Genomic DNA, 23183 nt, shown 5'->3' with positions numbered 1-23183 from the left:
CAGAAACAAACGTCACTTGTTATGTAAGTTACTGAGTGGGGGAGAAGAAAACCATTTAGACATCACAAGGTAGCAGCATGAATATTACAAAACATTCATAATTCAAGCATTTTGTTTTAAGCAGCAGCCTCCCAACTTCAGCTGAGATGCTCAAGCAATAGGCAGGTCTAGAAAAGTCAGTCCCAAATAGCTTACCATTGTACAGGGCAGCCTTGAACTGCAGCTCAGAGGTAACTGCTTCAGAAATGTTGTGGCATACTTCCTTTCTGGGCAAAGTAAATGTACATTAAATTCTTAAAACTCAAATGAGGGCTTCAGCCATACCAACATATCCTTTGCCTGCTGAAAGCTGAACAGAAGAAAGCAGCCACCACCTCCCTACCCTTGCAGGGGCACACATTTAAAAATCTAATCTGATTAGAAAAAAGGCAAGAAAAAAAGGGGTTCAGAAAATAGCTTATGAAACAGAATCACCAGAGAGGTCAGGGTAGGCTGTCAAGGGCTGCTTCCAGCTTAGTACAGCTGCTAAAGTCATTAGACAATGTCACCCCACCCTTGGCCTCCCAGGGGCAAGAGCAGAGGAAGGAGGGCTCCTCCTCATCTCCTGCTGACCTGGTTGTTTCTTGTGTCAGTGTAAATTCTCTCCATCCATTCAACATTTTGCAAACAGGCCACTGCAAGAGGGAGTGCCTGTTTGCAGGATTGGTCAGACACTGTATTCCCAGAAAGGGGCTGATCTCCCATGAGAGCTTGGCTAGAGCAAGTCATTGCATCCAGTTTCACCTCTTTGTTCTAAGCTTGTCTCAGGTTTCCCCTGGAGCCAGCACACAGCCTGAATTAGTTTAGATGTTCCTGTCCATCCTATCAATCCTCTTTTCCATTGCCTCCTTTAAAACAAGGGACCCTGGCTCTCTCCACAGACAGCAGCTTCCAGACAGTGAAAGTTTAAAATAAAACTCACCCTCTGCAGCCAGACGCACCAACAGGATGCTTTGCCTATACTGTGGCAAAGCAAGAGACCAACCAACCTTGATCACTACATCCACAGAGCCTGAAGACAAAGACACTGCTGCAGTGAGACAAGCAAGTGCCATTAAGCATTAACAGAGACGTCTCAGACTCTGCCTACACAGAGAAGCCCTTCCCTAGCCCTTGAGCTGCAAGTGTTTGAAAGAGAAAAGCATCATTGCTTTGCCAGTATTCTCCCTGTTTGGAGGCAGGACGATACAGTGTTTTTTAGGACATTAAACAACTTTCCAGTAACTCCTAGCCAAAATTCCTAATCATCCACCCTGCCTCCTCAGATGGCCCGTGTTCATTTGCCTTAGTACATACACTGGGCAGAAAATTGAGGCAGGACAGGAACTGATTCATAAGTGGATCAAGTATCCTCTGCTGTAGGGCTGGTGACAGTCCCAGAAATGCAGGACACAGGGGAAGGCAGCACTGTTTAGAATAGGGCACTGGAGTCTACAGACCTTCGTTTCTGAAGAAAGGGTTTGGGGTGGTCCTTCCCTGAACTCAGCCCTGCTTGTCAGTAACGAGCACTGGTGCATACAGGAGTAGTTACACGAGCTATCCCAGGTATTTAGTGGTGGCCACTCACCTAAACCTGTCCTCTGGGGTGAAGCCACCAGTGCTAGAGGAGAAGTGTTCGACCTGTGTAAGTGTTTGTTTCTCCTTCTCAAATTCCAGGCACAACTCAAGGACTGATCAAGAGAAGGGGCTGCTGTATGAGGGAGTATTTACATTTTATATCACGACCACAGTCTCTTACAAGGTCTTAAAGGGAACAAACGGAAATGCAGAGAACTGAAGTAACTTTCTCAGAGCAAACAGCAGAGCAGGGCTGGATGTACAAACAGAAATAAAGTCCTGCATCACATCTGATGGACTACGCTCTCTTGAAATGCTTTGTAAGGAAAAGAGCTTTCCAGGGAAAGCCAGCATGCACAACAGCACCCGAAATAAAGCATAATATTGGAAATTAGGTACACTGTGTCTGGCAGCACATCTGACCACTGGATGCAAAGCTATTGACAATTCAGAAGCAAACATGGTAATTGCATTTGCAATTTGTTGGAGAAGTACATCCATGTTTGAAGCCTAGGAAACTGCTAGTGTGTCACTTATCTGTTGGAATAAACAGAAGTGTACTGTGTTTTGGCCAGCTTTTGCAAGATGATAATACTAATGCTCAGAGACATTTGCTAGCAGTGCACACAGCGTCATGCTCCCCCCACATACAAAGCAGGAGATCATGAAGACAACAACATCCTAGAGAAAGCAGCAGAGCAGCAGAGAAGCAAGACAGGAATAGTGGTCCTTACAGAATTTAAAACAAAAACATCACCAACACTAAAGAAAGGGGAACAACAACAAAAAAAATAAAATCAGTGCTACTTGCAAAACCAGGCATGGTAGAGGGGATATAGAGATAACAGATTGATCCATCAATTGTGAAAAAACATGTTTCTCTGTTTCAACCTGTAACACTTTAAGGGTGCACCTTTAGCTAAAAGGCAGTAGTTAACCATGGAAGTCATCTTGGCCTGATTTGGTACCAAGTAAAACCACTTATGTAACTTGGAAAACAACACCTTCAAATAAAGGGTGCTATGTTCCCCATGAAGAGGCAGAAGCCTAACTCAAAAAGCCTACAGTCTAAGAAGAGGGAGTTTGCAATAGGGAAGCCGGTGTACCCTCAGAAGTCAAGAGTCCCAAGGGAGCTGTGGCCTGTCTGCATCTCCCTCCTAGATCATGACTGCAGCCAGTAAGCAGCACAAGTGAAACCAAATGGTGTAGCAGAACACATTGCCGAACTTTGAAAACAACACCAGTCTTCTGACACTGTGCAGACAACAAGCAAGTCCCAAGACCCCTAATCCAGAGCACCCTGATGAGCAGAGATCTTGCTAATGGTGGTGCTTCAGTGCCATGTCTCGCATCCCAGCTAAGGAGAGAAGAGTAGCTTCCCTTCCCAGAGACCCCTTTGGGTCCCGATAAAGTTATACTAGCCATAATAGCTTTGTTCTACATATTGCTTGCAATATAATATTGGAAATTGGTCTGCAATTATGTAATTGCAAAGGAAATGGCTACAGTTCTGCTCAGCCCCAGCTGAAAACACCATACCATGATGCCTCCACCACAGACATGGCTCCCGGAGCCTGCAATGGAAAAGCCTGCAAGCAGAACATCCTGCCTGCAAGCAGAACAGCAGCAGAGCCAGAGGTGCTCGTGAGTATGCTTATACTTCACTGTCTGTCAGGTTTTCCATTGCAAACACTGCTGCCACAGTTTATAGCTTCACCATTTCAAGCCACATCCATGCAAAACTTGGCAGAGAGCTGCTCTGGCCCAGTCCCTCCCCCTTCTACCTTAAAGAAATCTGTGTCGGATTCCCCCTTCTACCCTAAAGAAATCTGTGTTGGATTCCTGCTTTAAAGTCACAACATTTCTTTCCTGCAGCAGAAAGATTTTTAAGTCATTCCACAATGCTTTTTCAGTTAAGGTTTAAAAGAAACCTACATATATGACAGACAAGACTGGACTCAACTATTCATATTGTTATCTTGAAACAGCTCAGAAATGTTTAGATAGTGTTGGACAGTGCAGGTTGGTTATACAGTGCCTTTAAACAAATCACAGCCACTTCTAGCAGGGAACACAGGCCCTGTTAACTACAGCCTGTTCCCAGACACCATCTGTAGAAACTATAAACCTCCACTTTTCTCCCAATGCATCTGTGGCCATTGTTACATGCAGATTTTCCTCTCAGCTAAGGAAAAAAGAAAGAGATAAATATCCATCAGACACACCAGGTACACTGAGGGTCTTCTGCTCATGTAACCAGAATTAAGGTCTGAAGGACAGTTTTTGTTGAGCCAACATAGGTATTCCCTGCAAAAACCAAGTGCTGACATCTGAGAGCTAGTACATTACTAAATAATTTGTTTTGAAGTACAGAAGTCCTCCAGGTTTCTTTCAGACTAGCAAGGTTTGCATCCATGGCAATTGCTGCTACTGTCAGGTTACAGTGACCCATGGGCTTCATAACAGTGATGAAAGATTTTAGAAATTACTCACCACATATGCTACACTGACCTTGCTTTTAAGTCAAAATACTGAACAAAAATTTCAACTTCAAGTGATGTCCAAGTCCTAACTTTTATTGGCACAATAATGAAGACAACATTATCCAACTCCTTCAATGAAAGGGAAAACTAAGCATGAGACAAGGTCCTACCAGACAGGTTTACACATATCTGCCTGCAAGACTCCTTAAATACTATCTCTTATATGGGAAAACTAACACTGAATAATACTACTCAGTAAATGCAACACCCTTAAGATGTCAACATTGCCTGATGATAACCAGATAAGACTGCAATAAATCAAATGGCAGATTCTCCCCCTCCCCCCCGCTGCCTCTCCTTCTGCCCTACACACTGGCCTTTGAAAACAGAGCTCACTTCCTTTCAGAGGGGTACGCAATTTGGAGGCAAACACCAGAGAAGATGGTAACTCTAGCTCAGGTCCTAGAAGTGTTCAGAAGAAAACATCAAGCAGAACATGAAACAGGCACCATTGTTTGGAAACTAGTTTTGAGGTTCCTTGTGTAAAAAGCATAGGACCATCTGACCAGTAAAGAGAAGGGCTTTTTTCCTGTACAAAGCCATGCAACAGAGTCAAGTCAAGGTTTTTCCCACTCCAGCGAACAAAAGAGCCATTTAGGTGTCCCTAGGCTTTAGCAAGCAACCTTGTTCAGGCAAGGTTTTAAAATCAAACAGTCACCTGTGCCTTTTCATACCTAGCTTGCCCAAAGTACAGATAAAACCCCCAAACTAGACCTACAATATGCTACATGCACGTGTACGCACAAGGAAGTCTGAGATCCTGGCTCAGCAGCACATCCAATGCACACTGTCCAGTCTGATGGGACTTCTCAGCCACGCAGCTAACCAGCTATCAGCCATACTCCTTCCTTCCCCTGAAGGAACCGGCCCTGCTGCAGGTGACATCTCTAACACCTTACAGCACCTTTGTCTGTCTAGACCAGGAGAAGAATGAGCTTAATTTATACAATCACACCTATAGTTTTATGACACTTACCAAGTCAACATAACCATACAGGTCAGACTAATTACTACACATGTGCATAGTCCAACAATCTTATTTTCTTGGAAAGTAAATTGCCATGTTTTCAAAAGCCATAGCCACATCATCTAAGCTTGTTTGCCTACACTAAACAGACACCCAAATTCAATCAGTAACTTGTGAGTTTTAGAGGTCAACACTTGAGAAATTTTTGCTAGATTCGTTACGTGCATTCACAGGTTCAGCTATAGCTGAAGAGACAAGATGTCATAGCATTAAAGTCACTCCTGTGGCATCCCTAACCTGGGACAGAGTGAAAGTGTACGCTTGGAGTCCTGTCCTCTGAAGAACTAAAACATGATTTCTCTGCCAGAACAGTTTAGACAAGCATCCAAGCAAATGATGCTCCCTCCATCACCAATCTCACTTATGGATGTTCTTTTTTAAATATATATTGATATCTTTATTTAATACATATCTCTGTATGTATCTATCTCTCTAAAGGGCAAGATCATAGCATGGAGTTCAGGACTTCAGGACTCCTTCCTTGCTTACATGGACATGAAGACGTTTGGCTGCTAAGCATCATAACATGGTCTTAGGAACTTCAGTCCAATTTCAAGGATGTTTCCTTAGAAGAGTCATGTTTCTGGACCCACTAATTAGATTCAAACCCTGACAATCTCCATTTATATCTCCACAGACCACGTGTTCAATATAATATGACGTGAACTGTGTAAGGCAGAGACGCCACATTAAAAGAAAGCACAAAGGAACTGTAATTTGAAATTCAAACACTTCTTGCATTATTTAACAGCCCAATTTCCTTGGCTCCACAAGCCATTATTCAAGACAAGGATATCATGGATATGAATGTAAGTTGCTACAACAACCGGGCTTGTTCTGACAGTAGTTAACACCCAGTACTGACAATGAGGAGCCATCAGGCTTGGAAGGGGCAGATGGGCATTTTGGCCTCTGCTAGTTTTGCAAGTGATGCAGTCTGTGCCCAGGAGACAGGCATTTCTGTTCACACTGGCCAGGGCATTTCTACAAACAATCCTTTTGGACACCATGCTAAATCACTGGCCAGCAACTGACTGCATCACTTTGAGCCAAACAAGCATTAGGCTTTCATACAGCTGAGAAATCACCACTCCATTAAAAGAAGAGAAGAAAAAAAGAATAAAATACAATGCATGGTCATCATTGTGGATAACCTGACTCAGAGCTCTGGAAGCTGGATTTGAGTCCCAGATCAGGGTGTCCTGGTTCCCCCAAACTCTGGCATGCCCAGCACACTCCAGAGCCAGCCAGCTGTGAGAGCCCTGCATGTGGAGCTACCACAACGTGAGACTTTGCTTGAAAGGCTCCGAATGCCAGCAGCTCCTCTAGATGAGGACACACAAGTCATGAGTGGGCTGGACACCAGTCCTGGACAACATCTCTGGTTTAATACACAAAGAGTGCTGGAGGGGAGGAGGGGGAGCTGCTGAAGACAGGCAGTTATTCAAACCAGCTGCTAACCCGCTCCAACCACTCACACGTACACAGTCTGCTGTGTTCAGCTCGAGTCAAAGCTACCAGGCATCCAAGAGTTAAAGTACACGAAAAGACATCTATACAAACACTTGCCAAAAAAATCTCATTTTCCAAGTGAAGCTGGTTGTTCCACGGATGGCAGAAGGGATTTCGTCTTGCTTTTACATGACAGCCTCTGCCTGCTTGCCTCAAGCTTCCCCAATTAACACTTCTGCAAGAAGTTTTGAAACTGTGCATGACCACGTATTTATCTACGCACATTCTCTCCCCTCCCTACCAAACTCTGGGCCATGGGCTAAGCTGTCAAGCCAAGTTTCATCCCAAGCAATTTTTAAACACTCATCCTATAAATCCTCCAAAAAAGGGAGTTAGTAATGGAAATGCTGACAGAGACTTGAAGAGACAGCAGGGCAACTCTATCAGTCTACTATACATCAGCTTCATTAGCTGCAGATCCTTCTCTCCTTCACCTTCGTTTTCCATTAGCGTACTTTGGCTAATTAACGCACAAAACCTATGAAACATTCTTACGGGAGAAGGCAACATTTGGCCCCCGTCCCAAATCAACACTGAGAAACTTCAACATGCTCAGTACATTAACTGTACCAGATGGAGCTAACGTACAAGTAGTGACGAGGAAACTGGAGGAAGAGGAACACATGCAAAAATTGGACCATTGGAACAGGGAAAAGGAGCAAACGTGTCTTACCGCTTTCGTTTTTCTCTATGACATCCACGACCTCTCCAGCCTGGAGGCTGATCTCAGAGTTCTCCTGCTTCTCATAGTTGGACACCACCACATATTGCTCCAGGATCATGGGTTCGGAGCTAGCATCAGCACCTGGGGAAGGGAAAAAGCAAGCCGTAAGCCAGCTTCCAGCCATGGCTCCTTGAGAGCGACCTCCGTCCATCCGATTCACAACAGGCCAACTTGTCACCAGAGCCAAGCGAATCAGCAAACAACCTTGGCTCGCAGCATATCCCCAAATGGCTGGCCATATAGAAACAGCCTCCTCTGGCCCACAACCCAGCAGCACAGAGGGACATTGGAGAGAAGAAGAAGAAAAAAGGGGAGGGAAAAAAAAAATACGAATAGGAGCCGAAAACAGTGAATTAGTTGCAAAGTTTCATGATGGATTCTGAAAGTAAACCTCTTCCCAACATGGTTTGCATAATCCTTGCTCCCATTCAGAGAGAAAAATCCTGGGCAGAAGCAGCATAAATCCACAGCTGAGCCATCCCCCCAGTAAACCCAAAGAAAAAACAGCTCTCCCCTTGGCGGCTCAGCTCCTTCTCCACTCTAAAGGCTTGTGCTGAAAGTCAAGAGGGGGCTGTAGATGCCAATCATATTCGTCTGCACTGCAGCCCTTAAATAGAAACACATGAGCAGGACTGAAAGAGAGGGAGGTGGGGTGGAGGGAGAGAGGGGAGGGCGGGGAAGAGTGTTTGCTTGAAACACAAGAAGAAGAAAAAAAAATTATAGCGCCAGATCCTTACTCGAACACGGCCACCCCCCGCCTGCCCCGCAGTTCCGCATTCCCCACGGCGGAGCGGCCGTGAGTGGGACAGGGGCACGGCGCGCTCCGGCTTCCCCCTCTCCATCGCTCTTCGGCGCCTTTTCGGAGCCCTGGGAGCCAACCTCTCCAGTTGTTTGGTTTCTCTCCGTACCGAGGGCTTTCAGCTGTCAGGGCCGTTTATGAATGAGAGCAGGCTCTCAACACAAACAGGGGCAAAAAGAGGTGCAAAATAACTGTTCTCCTCCCTTCCCCCACATTCCTGGATTTTCTTCTTAGGTTTGGTTTGGGTTTGTTTTTTTTTTATTTCTGACTTTTCCACCCCGAAACTGAAATCGTGCGTTTTGGGGTGGAGCTGCAAGGCGGGCACACCACCGCACCAGATGTGGAGGGAGACCTCCTCACGCTGCTGCTTGCTGTGTGAGACACATCTCGGCTCCCTGGTGCAACATAAACAGTGCAGATGGGGGCCTCCGCAGTCTCAAGCCCAGGCACAGACCTCCTGGAAACTGCCTTGAAAAAACACAAGAACCTTTAGGACACCAGGGTTTATTAATTTGCCCTCATTTATACACTCTTCAAAGTGTCTGACCAGAACAAAAAGCACCCACAATCTCTAAGAGCCAACATGCCCCAACACAAAACTATTTTACAGGTTTCCTGAATTACAGCAACGTGTATTAGGGCAGAGCCGTTTGGGCCAAGAGCATTATTACACATTTTACATATCAAGAGGCAGTTCCTGTCTCCCTAGATTAAGATGCAGATGGAAAGGGGAGACAGAAGCAGATGTACGACTTGCTGAAAGTCCCATTTCACGTGATGGGGGCAGAGCCAGGAGCAGACTCCCAGTCTCCTGATTCTCTGATGACAAATTGGCTATAAGAGACGGGAAGGAAGCAGCATGGTCTGAAACTGTCCACCAGACAAGTCAGGGGACTGACAGCCAAGCACAGGATGCTCACTGCCATATTTCCAAACGCAGCATGTTCATATGTGTTTCATATGCAAAGTGATTCTACAGACAAATAATTAGCATCCCTGCCAAGAAAGAGGTGAAGAATGCATCAGCCATTAAAACAGCATCCTGTGAAATGAAAATCCTAGAACAAAAAGCAATTAATTCAACAGTTTCCTTTCAGGAAACGCTATCACAATGCCTCTCTTTGGACCAGATTTAAGAAATCCAGAGAATCAGAAGACTACCTTACTCCCTAAGCGTGCCTGACTTTCCTCAGGTTACATAAGCTAATTTTCTTTAAAGAGGAGTCATCTCCTCTAGAACTTTATGTTTAAGAGATTTAGCTTTTCTAGGTAGTTGAACCACAGCCAGTAGCAGGAACAGGGGAAGAAGACCATGAACTGACAACATTGTAATTTGTAATAAAAATTTTCACCACAGCTGTTCATTCCAAATAAGCATTGTGTTTCTGTTCGCGATGAATCAGCTTGACTTGTGTGTTCTGGTTTAAACTAGTGCTAACTGGGTTACCTAGGGTGGGATACAGTGCTTTCCCCTCTTTCACACTTCTTCCCACACAGTCCCTTCTCCAGCTCAGAATGGGGCAGCATGATCATCCTCCTGCAACCTATTTATGCAAGTAAAACCTACAACCCCTACTTCGTTTTAGTCTTAAGATAAATACCAGTTCTCTAAACCAGAACAAAAGGTGTCATGGCCTTATGTTTATGAATGAGCAGCAGCAAAGAATTCATTGTGTGAAAATGCAAAAGGAGGGACCGAACAGTGGCAGAGGGAGCAGGGGACATGTAGGAGGCTACTTGCTAGCCTTCTTTCCTCTAATCTCCTGGACAGTTTTCATGGGAGTAGATTGAGACAAAGCCCAAAAACACAGCACTGGCTTGGTGGCAGGAGTGGTGCTCATGTCAAACACATGTCCCTGCTAAGAGCAAGGGGAGGACCAGGCTTGGAGTGCAGGCTGGCAAGCGCCCCGCTGCCAGCCACCAAGGGCAAGCCAGGGACTGTGTGCTCAGTGAGCACCCTTGCCAGGAAACCCAGAGAAGCAGCACTTCAAATCCACCTCTGCAACTCTGGCTCTAAAAAAAAGTGGCTTTAGAACCCACCTTGTCAGGTATCTTGTGTCTGCACTCACATCTCCAAAACCCAGTAGGACTTCATGATGCTGTTTACTCTGTCCTGCCTTGGATAAAGTGCTCACTGCAGGAGGATTTATTTGTCACTACAGTGGCTGGGGCAACATACACGATCAAAAGACTATTCAAAGAAGCTTGAGTTTTACAGGGTTCTTATTAAGAAAAAAAAAAAAAAAAAGCGATAAATTCCTTGGTCAAAGAAGTAACCCAGGTCAAACAAGCTTGTTCATTTACAGCTATAGCAGATCATACCTAGATGATACCCCCAACCCCTACCCACCTTTGGAGGGGTGGGGTCCCCACAGCTGCCAGACTGATGCTTGCCCAGGATTAGGTACTGCACAGTGGGAAAGACTTCAGTAACAGTAAAGAAAGAAGGAAAGGAGGAAGGAAGACAGAGACACAGCTCCTCCCAGTAATCAAAAGCCTTAAACATCTTCTGGGTAGCCTAGTTTAGGTTGTTACTATACTCCCTTCAGGCACTTTAACCCCTCCTCAGCCTTCCATTCCCCACAAGCATCTTTATATGAATTATTCCTCAAAGACACTCAGGATGCCCACAGTATTGCTGGTATGTTAAGTCAGACTGCAGGTTCCCCTCCCAAAGGGGATTCTCGAGAGAACAAGACAGGCAGCCCCACAGAGAGCACAGCACCAATTAACACCCGCTGCTGTGGGCGCTTCTGCATCCTTGCCAATTGATTCAGATCTAATTTGAGACACAGGACACAGCATTACATTGAAGACTAACAGCCTGCTCAGTGTGAAGCACGCCAGGCAGGAGGGATACAGAGTGGCACGAGTTCCCCAGCAAGCTCACATGCATGCTGTGCTGCTCCCGACACTGCAGCCCCACTTTTTAAAAAGCCTCTTCAGTCCAGGCAGGAGAAACAGAGAGCAGAGGATAGGATAAGGCTGATGTGCCAGGTGAAGTTCCCCCCTCCTCTCCCACAAAAAATGCAGAATTAGTATTTTGATTTAGCTCCAACTTGCAAGCCCTCCCCAGAGCAAAGCGCATGATAGATTGCTGGCTGAAGTAAGAGTTTGCTTGCCTCTCCATTTCTTTTTGCCGCGAGTCCGTTTCCTGGTTAAAGTCTTGAGGATACCCCTCCTCCTCTCCATAGGGCTCCACTTTACAATCCTCCCGCTCCTCACCTCAGCAACCCCTTTCCTTGGGCTGGGCAGAAATGTCATCGGAGCTTGTCCATGCCCCTCAGAGCTGGCACTAAGTGACACAGTTGCACCCTGTCCCCCTCACTGGGCAGTGAGGAGGGAGCGTCATTCCTCCCACTGTACTCACGAGACCAGCAACTACTGGGAAAGCCTCCTAAATAAGAGCGCAGAGCACCCGTTCCAAGCAACGTCTTCCTCCTCCTCCTCCTGTGTTGCAACAGCTAAGACCTATGATGGTTTTGCAATAGCCAAAAATTAAAACCACCAACTGGACTCCAAAAATAAAATCATCTGGATATGGAAATCTGAGACTCCTGATCTTTGCCAGAGTATGCCGTTGTTATCAGGCTATAAACATGTCTGCTCTTTTAATCCGTACAGTGCACAGGCTTTTATATTGCCCTTTTATGATTATCAATCAAGTGTTTACAGATTCAGACTAAATGAATTAGTACTGGGCTGGTCAGTGGAAGTTTCGTGGAAGAAGCCAAAACCACAGAAACGGTCAGTGAACGCCATAAGGATGATTCACGGCTGAACAACCAACTGGCAGGTAGTCCAGCTCTTCCGACCCGGGCACACTGCTGAGGACACGTGCAGGGTCTGCATGCAGGGGTGTCTGGCAGAAAGCATCCCCAAGTGTCATGGCATTCCATATGATAAAGTCAGAGCTCTGCACTTCTCTGTACATAGGGAGGAGTAATAGTGGTAGCTTGGATCTAGAGCTGTGGTTTCTTGTTAAAGCCAATTCTTGACGGGCAAGCCTTTACATATCTCTGGAAAACTCCTTTTGGGGAAGGAGGCGGGGGATAGATAAAAAAAGAATACCCAGAAGAGCAGCAAACCTACTTAAAACCCTCACATCAGTCCATGCCCTCACAACAATCATATGCCCAGCTCTAAACACAGGGATTTTCTTCCCCTGAAAGCTCTACTTTTCTTTCTTACCAGAAGGACCACATCACTATGATAAATAAACATATTAAAATGGCATGTTTTCTTTGAGCCTTCCACCAGTGATCTACCCCCAAGGATTTTAAAATAGAGAGCTTAGGTCTGCCTAAAAATTGGGTTAAGTGTCTGTTGCACACAAGATCAAAAGCAGACTTTACCACGTAAAGCACATGAGCTCACAATCTCACAGGGGTCTTGGAAAAGCAGTTCCTAAAATAACCAGTTCCTAGAGTAAGCAATGGGACGAGACTGATGAAGCCTCCTACAAATCTCCTTTGGGACAACACAAGTCAGATCAAACCCACGTTTCTAAGCCTAGGATCTCTCATCTATTCAGTGTCGTGGGGGTTTGTTGTTCTGGATTTTTGCTTGCTTGTTTGTTCATTCTTTTTTTTCATTCTGTGCCCTTTTTCACACCTGTGCCCTTAGCAATCAGGCCTTTGACTCATCTCCTGGATATTCCAGGACTCCAGCCTGTCACTCTTCAGCCCCTTCCCACTTACCAAAATTCAGGCTATATTTACACATCAATTATTGGAGGTAAAAGGCCACCCACAGGTTGTGGCAACAGGAAAAGGGATTAGTCTCCATCCCTTCTGCCAGACAGGAATCCCCCTCAATTCTAGCAGCGTTCAACTGCTCTTGGTGTAGCTATTCTGAGCCACAAAAATTTAGGGACAGAGACAAAGGTCAGAATCACCCATAGTAACTAAAGGAATTCAGTGCAAGTCCGGTCCAGGTCTCAGCAATAAAGCAATACTGGCAAAAGTCCCTTTGCCTCATTACAGATGAAAACAAATGTTTGGATAAGTCTATCAAATGTGTTATTAATACACTGTAATTTCTGTAGTTCTTCCCTGAGTTTGGCCAGGTAGCTCTTCATAAAAAACAAAGCAAACCTGTTGGTTTTTCACAAAAGTTTCAGAAGCAGGTGACACTCTGCTGTTAGGCAAAGACAGGATTGAAAGCAGAAAGAGAAAGGTTTGGATCTGACTGCTTAAGTAATTCAGAAGACCCAAAGGCTGAGAAGTTTAGCCTAAAACCTAGTCCAAATGCAAAGAATGCCTGAGAATAAACCAAGGCTGAGCACTATGCGCCCAGTGCTGGCCAGGTTAGTGTGCAAACCCTCTCACCCCAGGTCAGCAGCCATGGTTAGTGTACAAGAAGCTTCTCTGTAAGTGAGCATCCCTACACACACCTTCCTCAACTCCACAGTGCTCATGTGCTCTGCAAGCCCTTCAGTACATGGGGCAACAGCTTCCCTGAAGAGCAGCTACAACTCCAGTCTTTCTTATCTTTCTGGCTATACAGGCAGAAACCTGGTATAGAAGGTGTCTCCATGAGCTGCATTAGCTTCCTCCTGCCCCCCTGGGCTGCTGCTACAAATAGCTACAGGGAGCCCAAGCCAACAGCATGCATTGCCACCAACAAGGGAATATGACCAGCAATCATAGCAGCAGAAAAATAACCTGTGCCTGGATTCATTCCCCAGCATAAGGCACACGTAGTATTTTCTAGCACTTCTAAGAACTAAGATCTGGATAAGCCTTCAAGAGTTTGGGACTAGGGGCAGCTTTAAGGTTGACTATGGCTTCCAGCAGTGGAGTACGTGTCTGACACACAGCTAAAATCAGCAGCAAAACACAACCCCCACGGGGAGGGAGTCAAGAACGAGCTTGGCCCATGGTAAATGGCAGGCACGCTCTCAAGCGAGTTCTCCAGTTCAGTTCTTCCTTCTTTACAGTCCTCAGCAGCATTTCCAACAAAATCCTGACAAACAGACAAATTCAGTGCTGCCCTTTGCCAAGTGGAGCTTGTTAGTCTCAGGATCTTATTTTTTATTTTTGATCTGCTAGGTTCTACAACAGAGCCAAGAAAAATTAGCGGCAGGAGGGTGAAAGGAAAAAAAAAAAAAAAAAAAAAAAAAAAAAGAGTCCTCTTCCCACTCCTTCTTGGAAAGTTGGCTCCCTGAACAGCAATTCCAACCAAGTAGGTTACAGGTAGCAACAGTTAAGAATACTTAAGTATTTTGCACACAAATCTGTTAAACTGCTTGGAGATTTTCAAACAGCTGCTAGACAGGGTCTTCCACCAGGCTGAAGTCACCTATATGCTCTGGTATTTGCCCTAGTCCTGCTCAGCAGCGCAACACATTGACATCACTTCACACGGCACAAAGCAGACTAGCCAAGGAATTTAATGGCAGTTGGGGTGGCCCAAACTAGTGCCCCACCACAGCACCTCTCAGGATCCGGCTGTATGGCACCTTTTCCCGAAGTAGGAAATCAAACCACTTGCAATCCTTGGTTAGTGACCACTTCACAGAGCAGGTTCGCACCCTCAGCTGGAGCTCAGGCAGCATGAAACTGGCTTCTGTTCCAGTCCCCAACCCCCAGTTCAGGACACAGGTACGCGCTGGACGGGTCAAGATCATATTCAAATTCAAGGCTGCTCTGTCAGCCTGCCACATTAGTATACAGCCCATGGCAGATCTGGACTGAAGACTAGCTGTGTTGGAAACTGTGGATTCTTTTAGATGAGAAGTAAACTGAAAGGCCGTGTGAACTGGAACAGCATGGGGAGCTAAGAACCTGCAAATGTACCAGAAGACTTCTGAGCAGGACTATGTATCAACAATCACCTTCTTGAGCACCATGCAATGCAATTAGTCACATTTGCCCTATCATCATGCACAGATTTTTTTGGAACTAAACTAGCAACATGCATTTAGCTAAAAACAGTCAGCAGAAGGGAAGAAATTTATATCTGTTTGAGATTTTACTTCCTTGCCCTTCAAGAAGGATGCAAGCCTTGGCATTCAATTTGTCATTTTACATATAGCAACATGAAACAGTCCCAACGGATGTAGAGAGTCAGAGAAATCCAGAGCCTCACCCCACCCCAGCCGGCTAATCTGAGGGCTTCTTGTCATTATTCCCAAGCAACACCACCTCTTCTGTCTCCATCTCAACACATTTCTCTCCTGCTTAGCCTTTTTCTGTTTCCCTGTCTGAGCTCCCTGGTGACCTTTCAGCCACCAGGCTCCTGTGAATGAATACTTCAGGTATTTCTGCATTTTTTTATCCCTCCTGAATTTAGACCTACTCTGCTAAGATCAGGCACACACACACACACACCCCGGGTTATATTCAACTTCTGTCAAGAATAGCAGTTCTGAAATCACAGCAGTCTTCCCTACTAAAAACCTCAGACAAGCAAGCACTCACCCATTGAGGATGGTGGGATTTTGTTCACATACTTTGAGCAGGGCATGAACTTGAATGTTTACCAAGTCAGGTATGGAAAGGAGCAGGAGTGTTTCCACCTTTCCCTGCCTTGAGACGTATGTGTGGCCTTAACCGCCTGGGTGACCAGGCCAGCATCCTGTACAAACACAGGGTCTACAGCTTGTGATCATTTTTCCTAAGTCTGAAGGAAGACAAGATCCCTTCTCTGGTATTCCATGTCAGGTGACAACTGTTTGCAGAAGAAATCCACTGGTTACTCAGGAGAAGTCCCAATTCCTTATGCTATAAAGCTTAGGTTTTGCCTTGTATTGGTCTACTTCTCCTCAGACCCTGACACCTCAGCTAGAAGTTGTTTCTCTGCTCCTTCCTCCTTCCCAACTCCTGGTGACAAGGAGTCTCATGTGCCCATGACAATTTTGCATCTTCCCGAGTCCCACGTTTTCCACACAAAACTGTTTCTACTTACTGTGGAAAAGCAAAAGAGCAATTCAGAAGAACAAGGAGCACAGTGTCATGTTTCTCTCCTGTGTCTTGACCCACAAGATTTCTCACTTTTGCTCCTCTTTTCTCCTCCATCCCACATGGGACAGTGAAAGAGCAGCTGTGCAGGTACTTAGTTGTGGCCAGGGTCAACCTACCACAAGAGGGGAAGCTGCTTTGGATTGCAGCTTTGAGTTAAGCACGAAGATACAACACACCAAGCTACTATCCGCTGCTAGCGGTGACATCAAAGTGAGGCAGCAGTCATCACAGCAAAGCGCTTATCAGAAATCATGCATCATGAAAAACCAATACACAAGCAGAGAAAGACCCTGGCTATATGCGGTCAGAGACTCATATTGAAGACAACTCCAAAACCACACAGTTTGAACTACAGAATTCTCTTTTTAATAGCATGCAGAACACCAAGACATGAGAATTTACCTGGAGCAACACTCTTTTTTGGAGTCTCAGACAAACTGGACATCCAAACTTGAAATCCAAGAAGAGGGCAGCCATGAAAAGAGAAAGTAATTAGAGAAACAAGAAAACAGTCATACCAGAAAGTTTTAAAGTTAGTCAAGACAGCTTTGAAAGAGATGTTAGGTTTCTTAAGAGTGGTGTTGGCACGATAGGGACTCAGTTAAAGGTCAAGTCATAAGAACTACCCGGTTAATTTTTATGTTTTAGGGGACTTGCAGAGCTTATGAAACTGATCTGTAGTGATCCAACTTTGAGATCTTGAAATAAGATACGCTCTGAGCTCACTCCCAATAGGACAGGTAATGCACACCAAGAGACAGTTTGACTTGTTAAGCCTCAAACCTGCAAAAGTATTTAGCTTTGCAGCTGTTAATGATCCCCAAAAGACCAACAGGCAACTCACAGAGAGCAGCTTAGCACACACATGCAAGTTTCTACAAGCATTTTGTTACCCTGGAATAGCATTAAGGAAAATAACAATAGACAAATAATGCTCAATGGAAAAAGAATACAAAGCTCCAATAAAGGTACATCCAAAGTTAACTAGAAATACCATTTTTTAGCCAATGAATATGAGGCAGAAACCTGGTTTAGGAAAAAGCTAACGGAGTTGCTACCAACAAGGTCAAAGACTTCCCTCCCCCTCCATGAAACGAGGTGTAAATACTTGGGTTGGGATTCTGGGAATAATCTTCAAATGTTAAGTGTTATTTTTTTGTTTGAATACACTGGAAGCACATTTTAAAAGTTGGCAGGTTTGCCCCCATTTCTACATAAGAACCAGCAGACATTCCCCTTCTGTGGGATGAGGGAGCAGAAGGGCAGCTGTCACTGTCACATTGCCTGGGAGAAGAGATGAGGAGGCTTGTTTATATGACAGGCTAAGAATTTCCTAAATTCTAGCAAACAATACCAAAATGCAATTTAAAAAACTCATTTGCAATGGGGAACCCAGTTCTGGACCCATCAGTTTAACAGCAGAGAAGATGCACCCTTCAGTCACTTGGAGAGAGGAGCAAGCTGTACTGGTGCCCTCGTCTATTTGACTTATCTTTTGACCTGCAGATTACTATCAAGACAGCCAAAAATCAGTAATGTATATGACTAGTATGTACGTAACTGAGAAATTGCTAGCATGACACAAAACATACGAAACTGCTTTCAAACCTCTCCACTGGAAACCAGAGTTCCAAGAAACACACTGCTGCGTTTCCTCAGTGCTAATGGAATGGTGAAGTTTCGGAATCCTTTCTTTAGATCAGGCACACAATTTTTATTGTGTTAGAGCAAAACCGGAATTCACATGGATTCGGTATTTCATTTACTTTTCAGTAAGTTCTCAATAGTGGCAGTCTGGAGAAAAAACTGAAGGTTTCCAACAATCTAACTCCCAAACTCATACGCTGTATTGTCACAATACAGTACAAAATACACTATGGTACATTACTGTAATTTACTTTGGCTTTACCATTTAAGAAAAAGAAAAAAAAATGAAAGGCTCTGCATTGGTAGAGTACAACAGGAAATCATTTGGCAGAGTAACTTGTGCTCTAGCTTATGGAGGGTATATACAGCATGTTTCTATTACAGACTTGAGGCATGCACGGGAAAAGGTGTGAAGGAGTTGTTGTCAGCGACTTGTCTATTAGCTTTTGAATAGACTTCACTGCCTTCAGGAACTGGATTATGAACTTCAGTCAGCTGTCAGATCTTTTTCCAGACAGAAGAACCTGAATATGGCAGCGATAAATAAAGCAGAAGACATATTGCAGGAGCAACTGGGAAGATTTCAGTTTGTCCCAATCCAAGTTGGCAGCAAAGTGCTGAAACAGCCAACAATTAAAGATAGAGCAAAGAAGGTGCACTTAGCACAAGCTTAGGGCTACCCTGAATCTGCCTGCCCAAGAAGAGAGGGCGTTTAAACTTAGATACTCAGTAGCCATATCTACAAACGCCCCCTGTGAGATCTCAAGGAACCAAACTCCCCATAAAAACCAATCCTGTTAGTGACTATCAATTTTTTTTTTCATTTCTTTTTAAACAAAGTAATTTTTTCCTCCTTGTCAAAACCATTGGCCTAAGTTAGAAAGGGGCAATCTAAGTATTATCTGGTAAACAATCCCACAGGTCCCCAACATAGGCTCCCTGGCCCCAGCAGCAGCACAAAAGCAGCAGCACTTCTCGGCTGCCTCAGCCTGACAGCAGCTAGATGTGGATGAGGTTGCTTCTGAAGCAGAAGACAGCTAGCATATTTCAGCTGCTCCTGCACATCTGCTTAGCATTAAACTTCCTTCTTGGGGATTTTTTTTTTTATTCCAAGACATTTAAGCTCTAATTGCTACCAGCTTTTAAGAGTCCCCCCTACAAATAATAAAAATATCAGACATTAGTGATGGATTCCACTTCACAGAGAGCTCAAATGAAGAGCCGCGGAGGGAGCCAGGGTACAGGGAGGAGGTCAGAGGCCCCAGAAGCACACTGTGCCCGAGCCAACAAAACACAAGCTTTGAATGGACCTGGGTTTCCCCTTTAGGACAGAGTTTTACTGGAATTCTGCATGGGGCTTGGAGCCGGTTTCCAATGGGATTGGTAACGGTAAACGAACAAACCCTCGCTTCCTGCCTCTCCTCTCCCTTGTTGCTGCACGGCTGAGCGCCGGCTGGTCTCAGATGACTTGGAGGTGGGGGGGAAATCTCAGCCTTTGGAAGGGAAATTAAAGTTGCCTGCTCAAAGCAAGCCACTCCTAAGGCAACAGCATCCCAGTTCTGCTCCTAACACCAACCCCCACAGCCCTTGCTGCTGGCTTCGGCTGCAGCCAGAACAAACCCCTCCAACTGGAATTATTTTTAAAAGCTCAAAAGAAACACTGGTCCATAAATTACAGTTAAGCCACGGGGCCAAGGCAGTTGTGAAGAGCACAGAGGAGGCTCCCCTTCACAGCTGCACCACACAGAAATAGCGGTGGAGCAGGCAAGTCACTGGACGAGGCCACTGAACCCCATCTCATCTGAGCTGCCACCACAGAGGTGGGTGACCCCTCAGATGGTTCAGCTGGGCTCCTCAGGTGGGGAGGGAAAGGAAGGAGATGGGGGGGTGTGTGTGCACACAGGCTTTAAAGACACAATTAAGACGGTTGCCCTAGTGAAGAAAACACACAAAATGGATTATTTTAGATTTCACCAGAAGCTTTCCTGCTGCCAGTGAGACTGGTTTGTTTGCTGCTCCTCCCACCCCTACCAAGAGAACAGGCGCCAGACTGCTGGGGACCAATGCTTTACGCTTGCGATACTGCCCCACTCATCTCATTTTAGCAGCAGACTATTTGTCTTGTGTGCAGTTACAGCAGAGCGAGCTTCAAGGAAAACCTACAAAAGCTAGAGTCAGTCTAGCACGAGCTCAATGCTACCAAAATCCAGGAGATGCTGCATTCACAGTTCACATCAGTACTGCAAATCCAGCTGGGTCCCTGGTCCAGCAGGTGCAAAGAAACGCCTCCTACACAGGCATTTTAGCAATAGCTACTAATGCAGGTTTCTTTGTTAATGTCACTTAAAGTGTTCAGATCAACATTGAGGCCGGCATCCGTTATTTAATACTGCTGTAAGGCCAGAAGGAACCCCCTCCTGAAGGTTCATAGGTTGCATATTGCTGGGGCTATCAGGGACCTTTAAAACTTTTTAGAACTAGTGTCTGTAGAGCTGTCTAGCCTGTTAAGCTACATATTTCCCAACAACATTTCTGCAGTAATCCTGGGGAATTGGATCATATTGGTCATAGGTCTCAGCATGGTTGTAGCTCTGGCCACGTAGCCCTTGCCCCACATGATTTCTGTGCACAGCTGAGAAGTTAGCATGGGTCAAAGACAAGTCCTAGAATGATTAGGAAAGGACCTTAAAGATCACCTAGTTCCAAGCCCCCTGCCATAGGCAGGGTCACCTTCCACTAGACCAGGTTGCTCAAAGCCCCATCCAACCTGGCCCTGAGCACTGCCAGGGATGGGGCATCCATAGCTTCTCTGGGAAACCCATTTCAGTGCCTCACCATGCTCACAGTAAAGGATTTCCTCCTTATATCTAATCTAAATCCACCGTCTTTCAATTTAACATTGTTACCCCTTGTCCTATGGCTACAGGCCCTACACTAAAAAGTCTGTGCCCATCTTTCTTGTAAGCCCCTTTAAATACTGAAAGGCGCTATAAGGTCTCCCCGGAGCCTTCTCTTCTCCAGGCTGAACAACCCCAGCTCTCTCAGCCTGTCCTCACAGGAGAGGTGCTCCAGCCCTCTGACCATCTTCGCAGCCTCCTCTGGACTCGCTCCAACAGGTCCATGTCCTTCTTGTGCTGTGGCCCCCAGAGTTGAACACAGTACTGCAGGTGGGGTCTCACAAGCGGGGTCCCAATAAATCACTTAGATGTGGCTACCTTGCTTTGGAGGGTAAAAAGCTTAATTGTAAAGGCATGACCTGTTCTGCAATAGTTGTCATATATAGGAGGTAGCAGACCGAGGTCCGTTTAATTAATAAAACACTTTTGTTCTCATGAAGCCCTATCTTAAACATCACCTGGGAATACTGAAATCTCCCTGCAGCTGTTGAGGTGCACCTTAAAATACTGAGAAAAGGATTGTAAGAACAAGTGGCTGTGCCGAAGAGATGCTAACGTCTGAAAGAGACCGCCCATTTCTAACAGTGACCAGTTCTGTAGTTTGTTAGTCTTCTCCATGAAGTAGTACTACTGGCTCAGTTACTCAAGGACCACAGCAGTGAGTGCAGCTGAGCATTTTGCAGATTCATTTCCCAGACATACACCCTTCCTGTCTTAACTGGAAGGGTGAAAAGAGACTAAGCAGTACAATCCTAGAGTAAACTGAAAGTATACTGGCGTCCTGAGAAGTCAACGACCAGCACTCCACTCCAGAGAACTTCACTGGTGGTCCAGTAACTGGCAGTGATTCCTCAGACTGGAGCTGGGGAAAGTAAATGATGTTTCTACTCACCACTTTTCAAACAGAAAGCATTAAGAGAAGAAAGGGGTGTTCTCAGCCCAACAGTGGTATTTGATAAGTCAGCAAGAAGTGGGCTGACGGGGCTGTTCCTTAGAAGTGTCCATTTCTTACAGCTGGCCAAGAGCCTTGTTCACTGTGATGTTTGTCACGCATAGCAGAACAGAAAATGGAAGTTAAGCTGTCATTTCAATCTAGATTTTGGAGGTCAATCCTGCCAAGGAGTTGGTATATATGAAGTGCCACACTCTCCTGGGCACTCAGGTGGGATGCCTTACTGCCCAGAGCAGGTGAAGACTTCCAGGGGGCCAGGCTCAGTCTACTCCAGCTCCTCCAGAGCTTCTTGCTGGTATTTTGCCTCCACTTCTCCCCTCATCATTTCCTTTCTGGCCCCTCAGACAAGCTGAGGAACAACCTCCTCCTGACAAGGTGAGGCCTGCCATCCATACAGCCAAGAGCAGGAAGGTCATTGAGGCACCCCAAAACTGTGGTGCTTGTTTCTGCTCCCATCTGCAGACAGAGCACCGTGCTCAGTGTTTCCCCCATACCCTTGCGTGTCATCTCCAAACCCTTCATCCCCCAGACTCATTGACCATCCTTTATCAGCCCATCTCCAGGTTTCTCTCCTCTAGTCTCTTCTCCTTCAGCTGGGGCTTGATACTTTGGTGAAATGGGAAGGCAGCAAGATACAGTAGTACTAGACTAAGGGATAGAGAAAGAAATACTCGACGTTGCTAGCCTTCCCCAGGAATTGAAGTACTTTTATCAGAAAGTTACTGTGATATAGTGTCTACATGTAGCTCTACAATATGGCTGTAAAACAGCCTGGAAAGATTAAAAAATGCAGATGAGCCTTAATCTGAATTGGAACCATTTTCACACATTTCTGGCTCACACAATTAATTTATCAGAAAACAACAGACAGCCAGAGAAATGGGAGGATGGCACAGAGAGATTGCAAGTGTTTTGATGTATTTCAAGCGCTGTCGCTCAAGGCATCCTGTTGAACTGTGCCATTGATGTTTCTCTCTCCAGACTCCAGAGGGACCTAAACAAAAACAACGTTTGTGCCCAGTGCCTGACCTAGGGTGGGCCTGCTCAGCCATTACACTTCCTAGGTACCACATGACAGATTTATTTGCTACTGTAATCGTTGGGCAAGCAGCAGCCATCCCTGTCCCTCACCAGAGCAGCTTAAATAAGTTCTTACTCTTATGTCTGTGGGATGCTAATGCATCATGTTTGAAAGAAGCGTTTTGAGATAGTCCTTGAAGGAATACAGAGATATAATCTCGTCTCCAACCCTCCCTCCTTGGGAGACTTTTTTAAAGAAAACCTCTCATCCCTGCAGAGATACATCCTCTTCTATATACCTGACACAGAATATCACCTCCACCCCCCATGCCATCTGTTAGAGAGGCAGTATCTTAAAGCGCTACATCTTGAAAAAATACTTGACTAGTAGATTATCAAACATGCAAATTCAGCCAAAGTGCATAAGTAAAAGAATTAGCAGCAGGCATTAAATAAGGCCTTTAATTTTAGTCCTATGCACAGAGTTCAGCCGCATCAC

The 23183-nt window shown here is 45.4% G+C and overlaps 1 protein-coding gene across 2 annotated transcripts in view; it reads right to left on the bottom strand.

Annotated features, from left to right (window-relative positions):
* Positions 1–23183, bottom strand: part of SH3PXD2A (SH3 and PX domains 2A) — a 272082-nt gene that overhangs the window by 68159 nt on the left and 180740 nt on the right. Inside the window, exons 7-8 of one of the 2 annotated variants that reach the window (XM_040606729.1) lie at positions 16571–16618; positions 7352–7483 (exon numbers count right to left, since the gene is read on the bottom strand). In XM_040606729.1, coding sequence (XP_040462663.1) covers positions 7352–7483; positions 16571–16618 — 180 coding nt within the window. The remainder of the gene's footprint in view (positions 1–7351; positions 7484–16570; positions 16619–23183) is intronic. The other variant, XM_040606728.1, reaches the window with a different exon arrangement.

Source organism: Falco naumanni, chromosome 9 (genome assembly GCF_017639655.2).
Source record: "Falco naumanni isolate bFalNau1 chromosome 9, bFalNau1.pat, whole genome shotgun sequence".
Classification (NCBI taxonomy): Eukaryota; Metazoa; Chordata; class Aves; order Falconiformes; family Falconidae; genus Falco; species Falco naumanni.
Note: the sequence above shows the minus strand (reverse complement) of the source record. Positions and strands in the feature narration are given on the sequence as shown.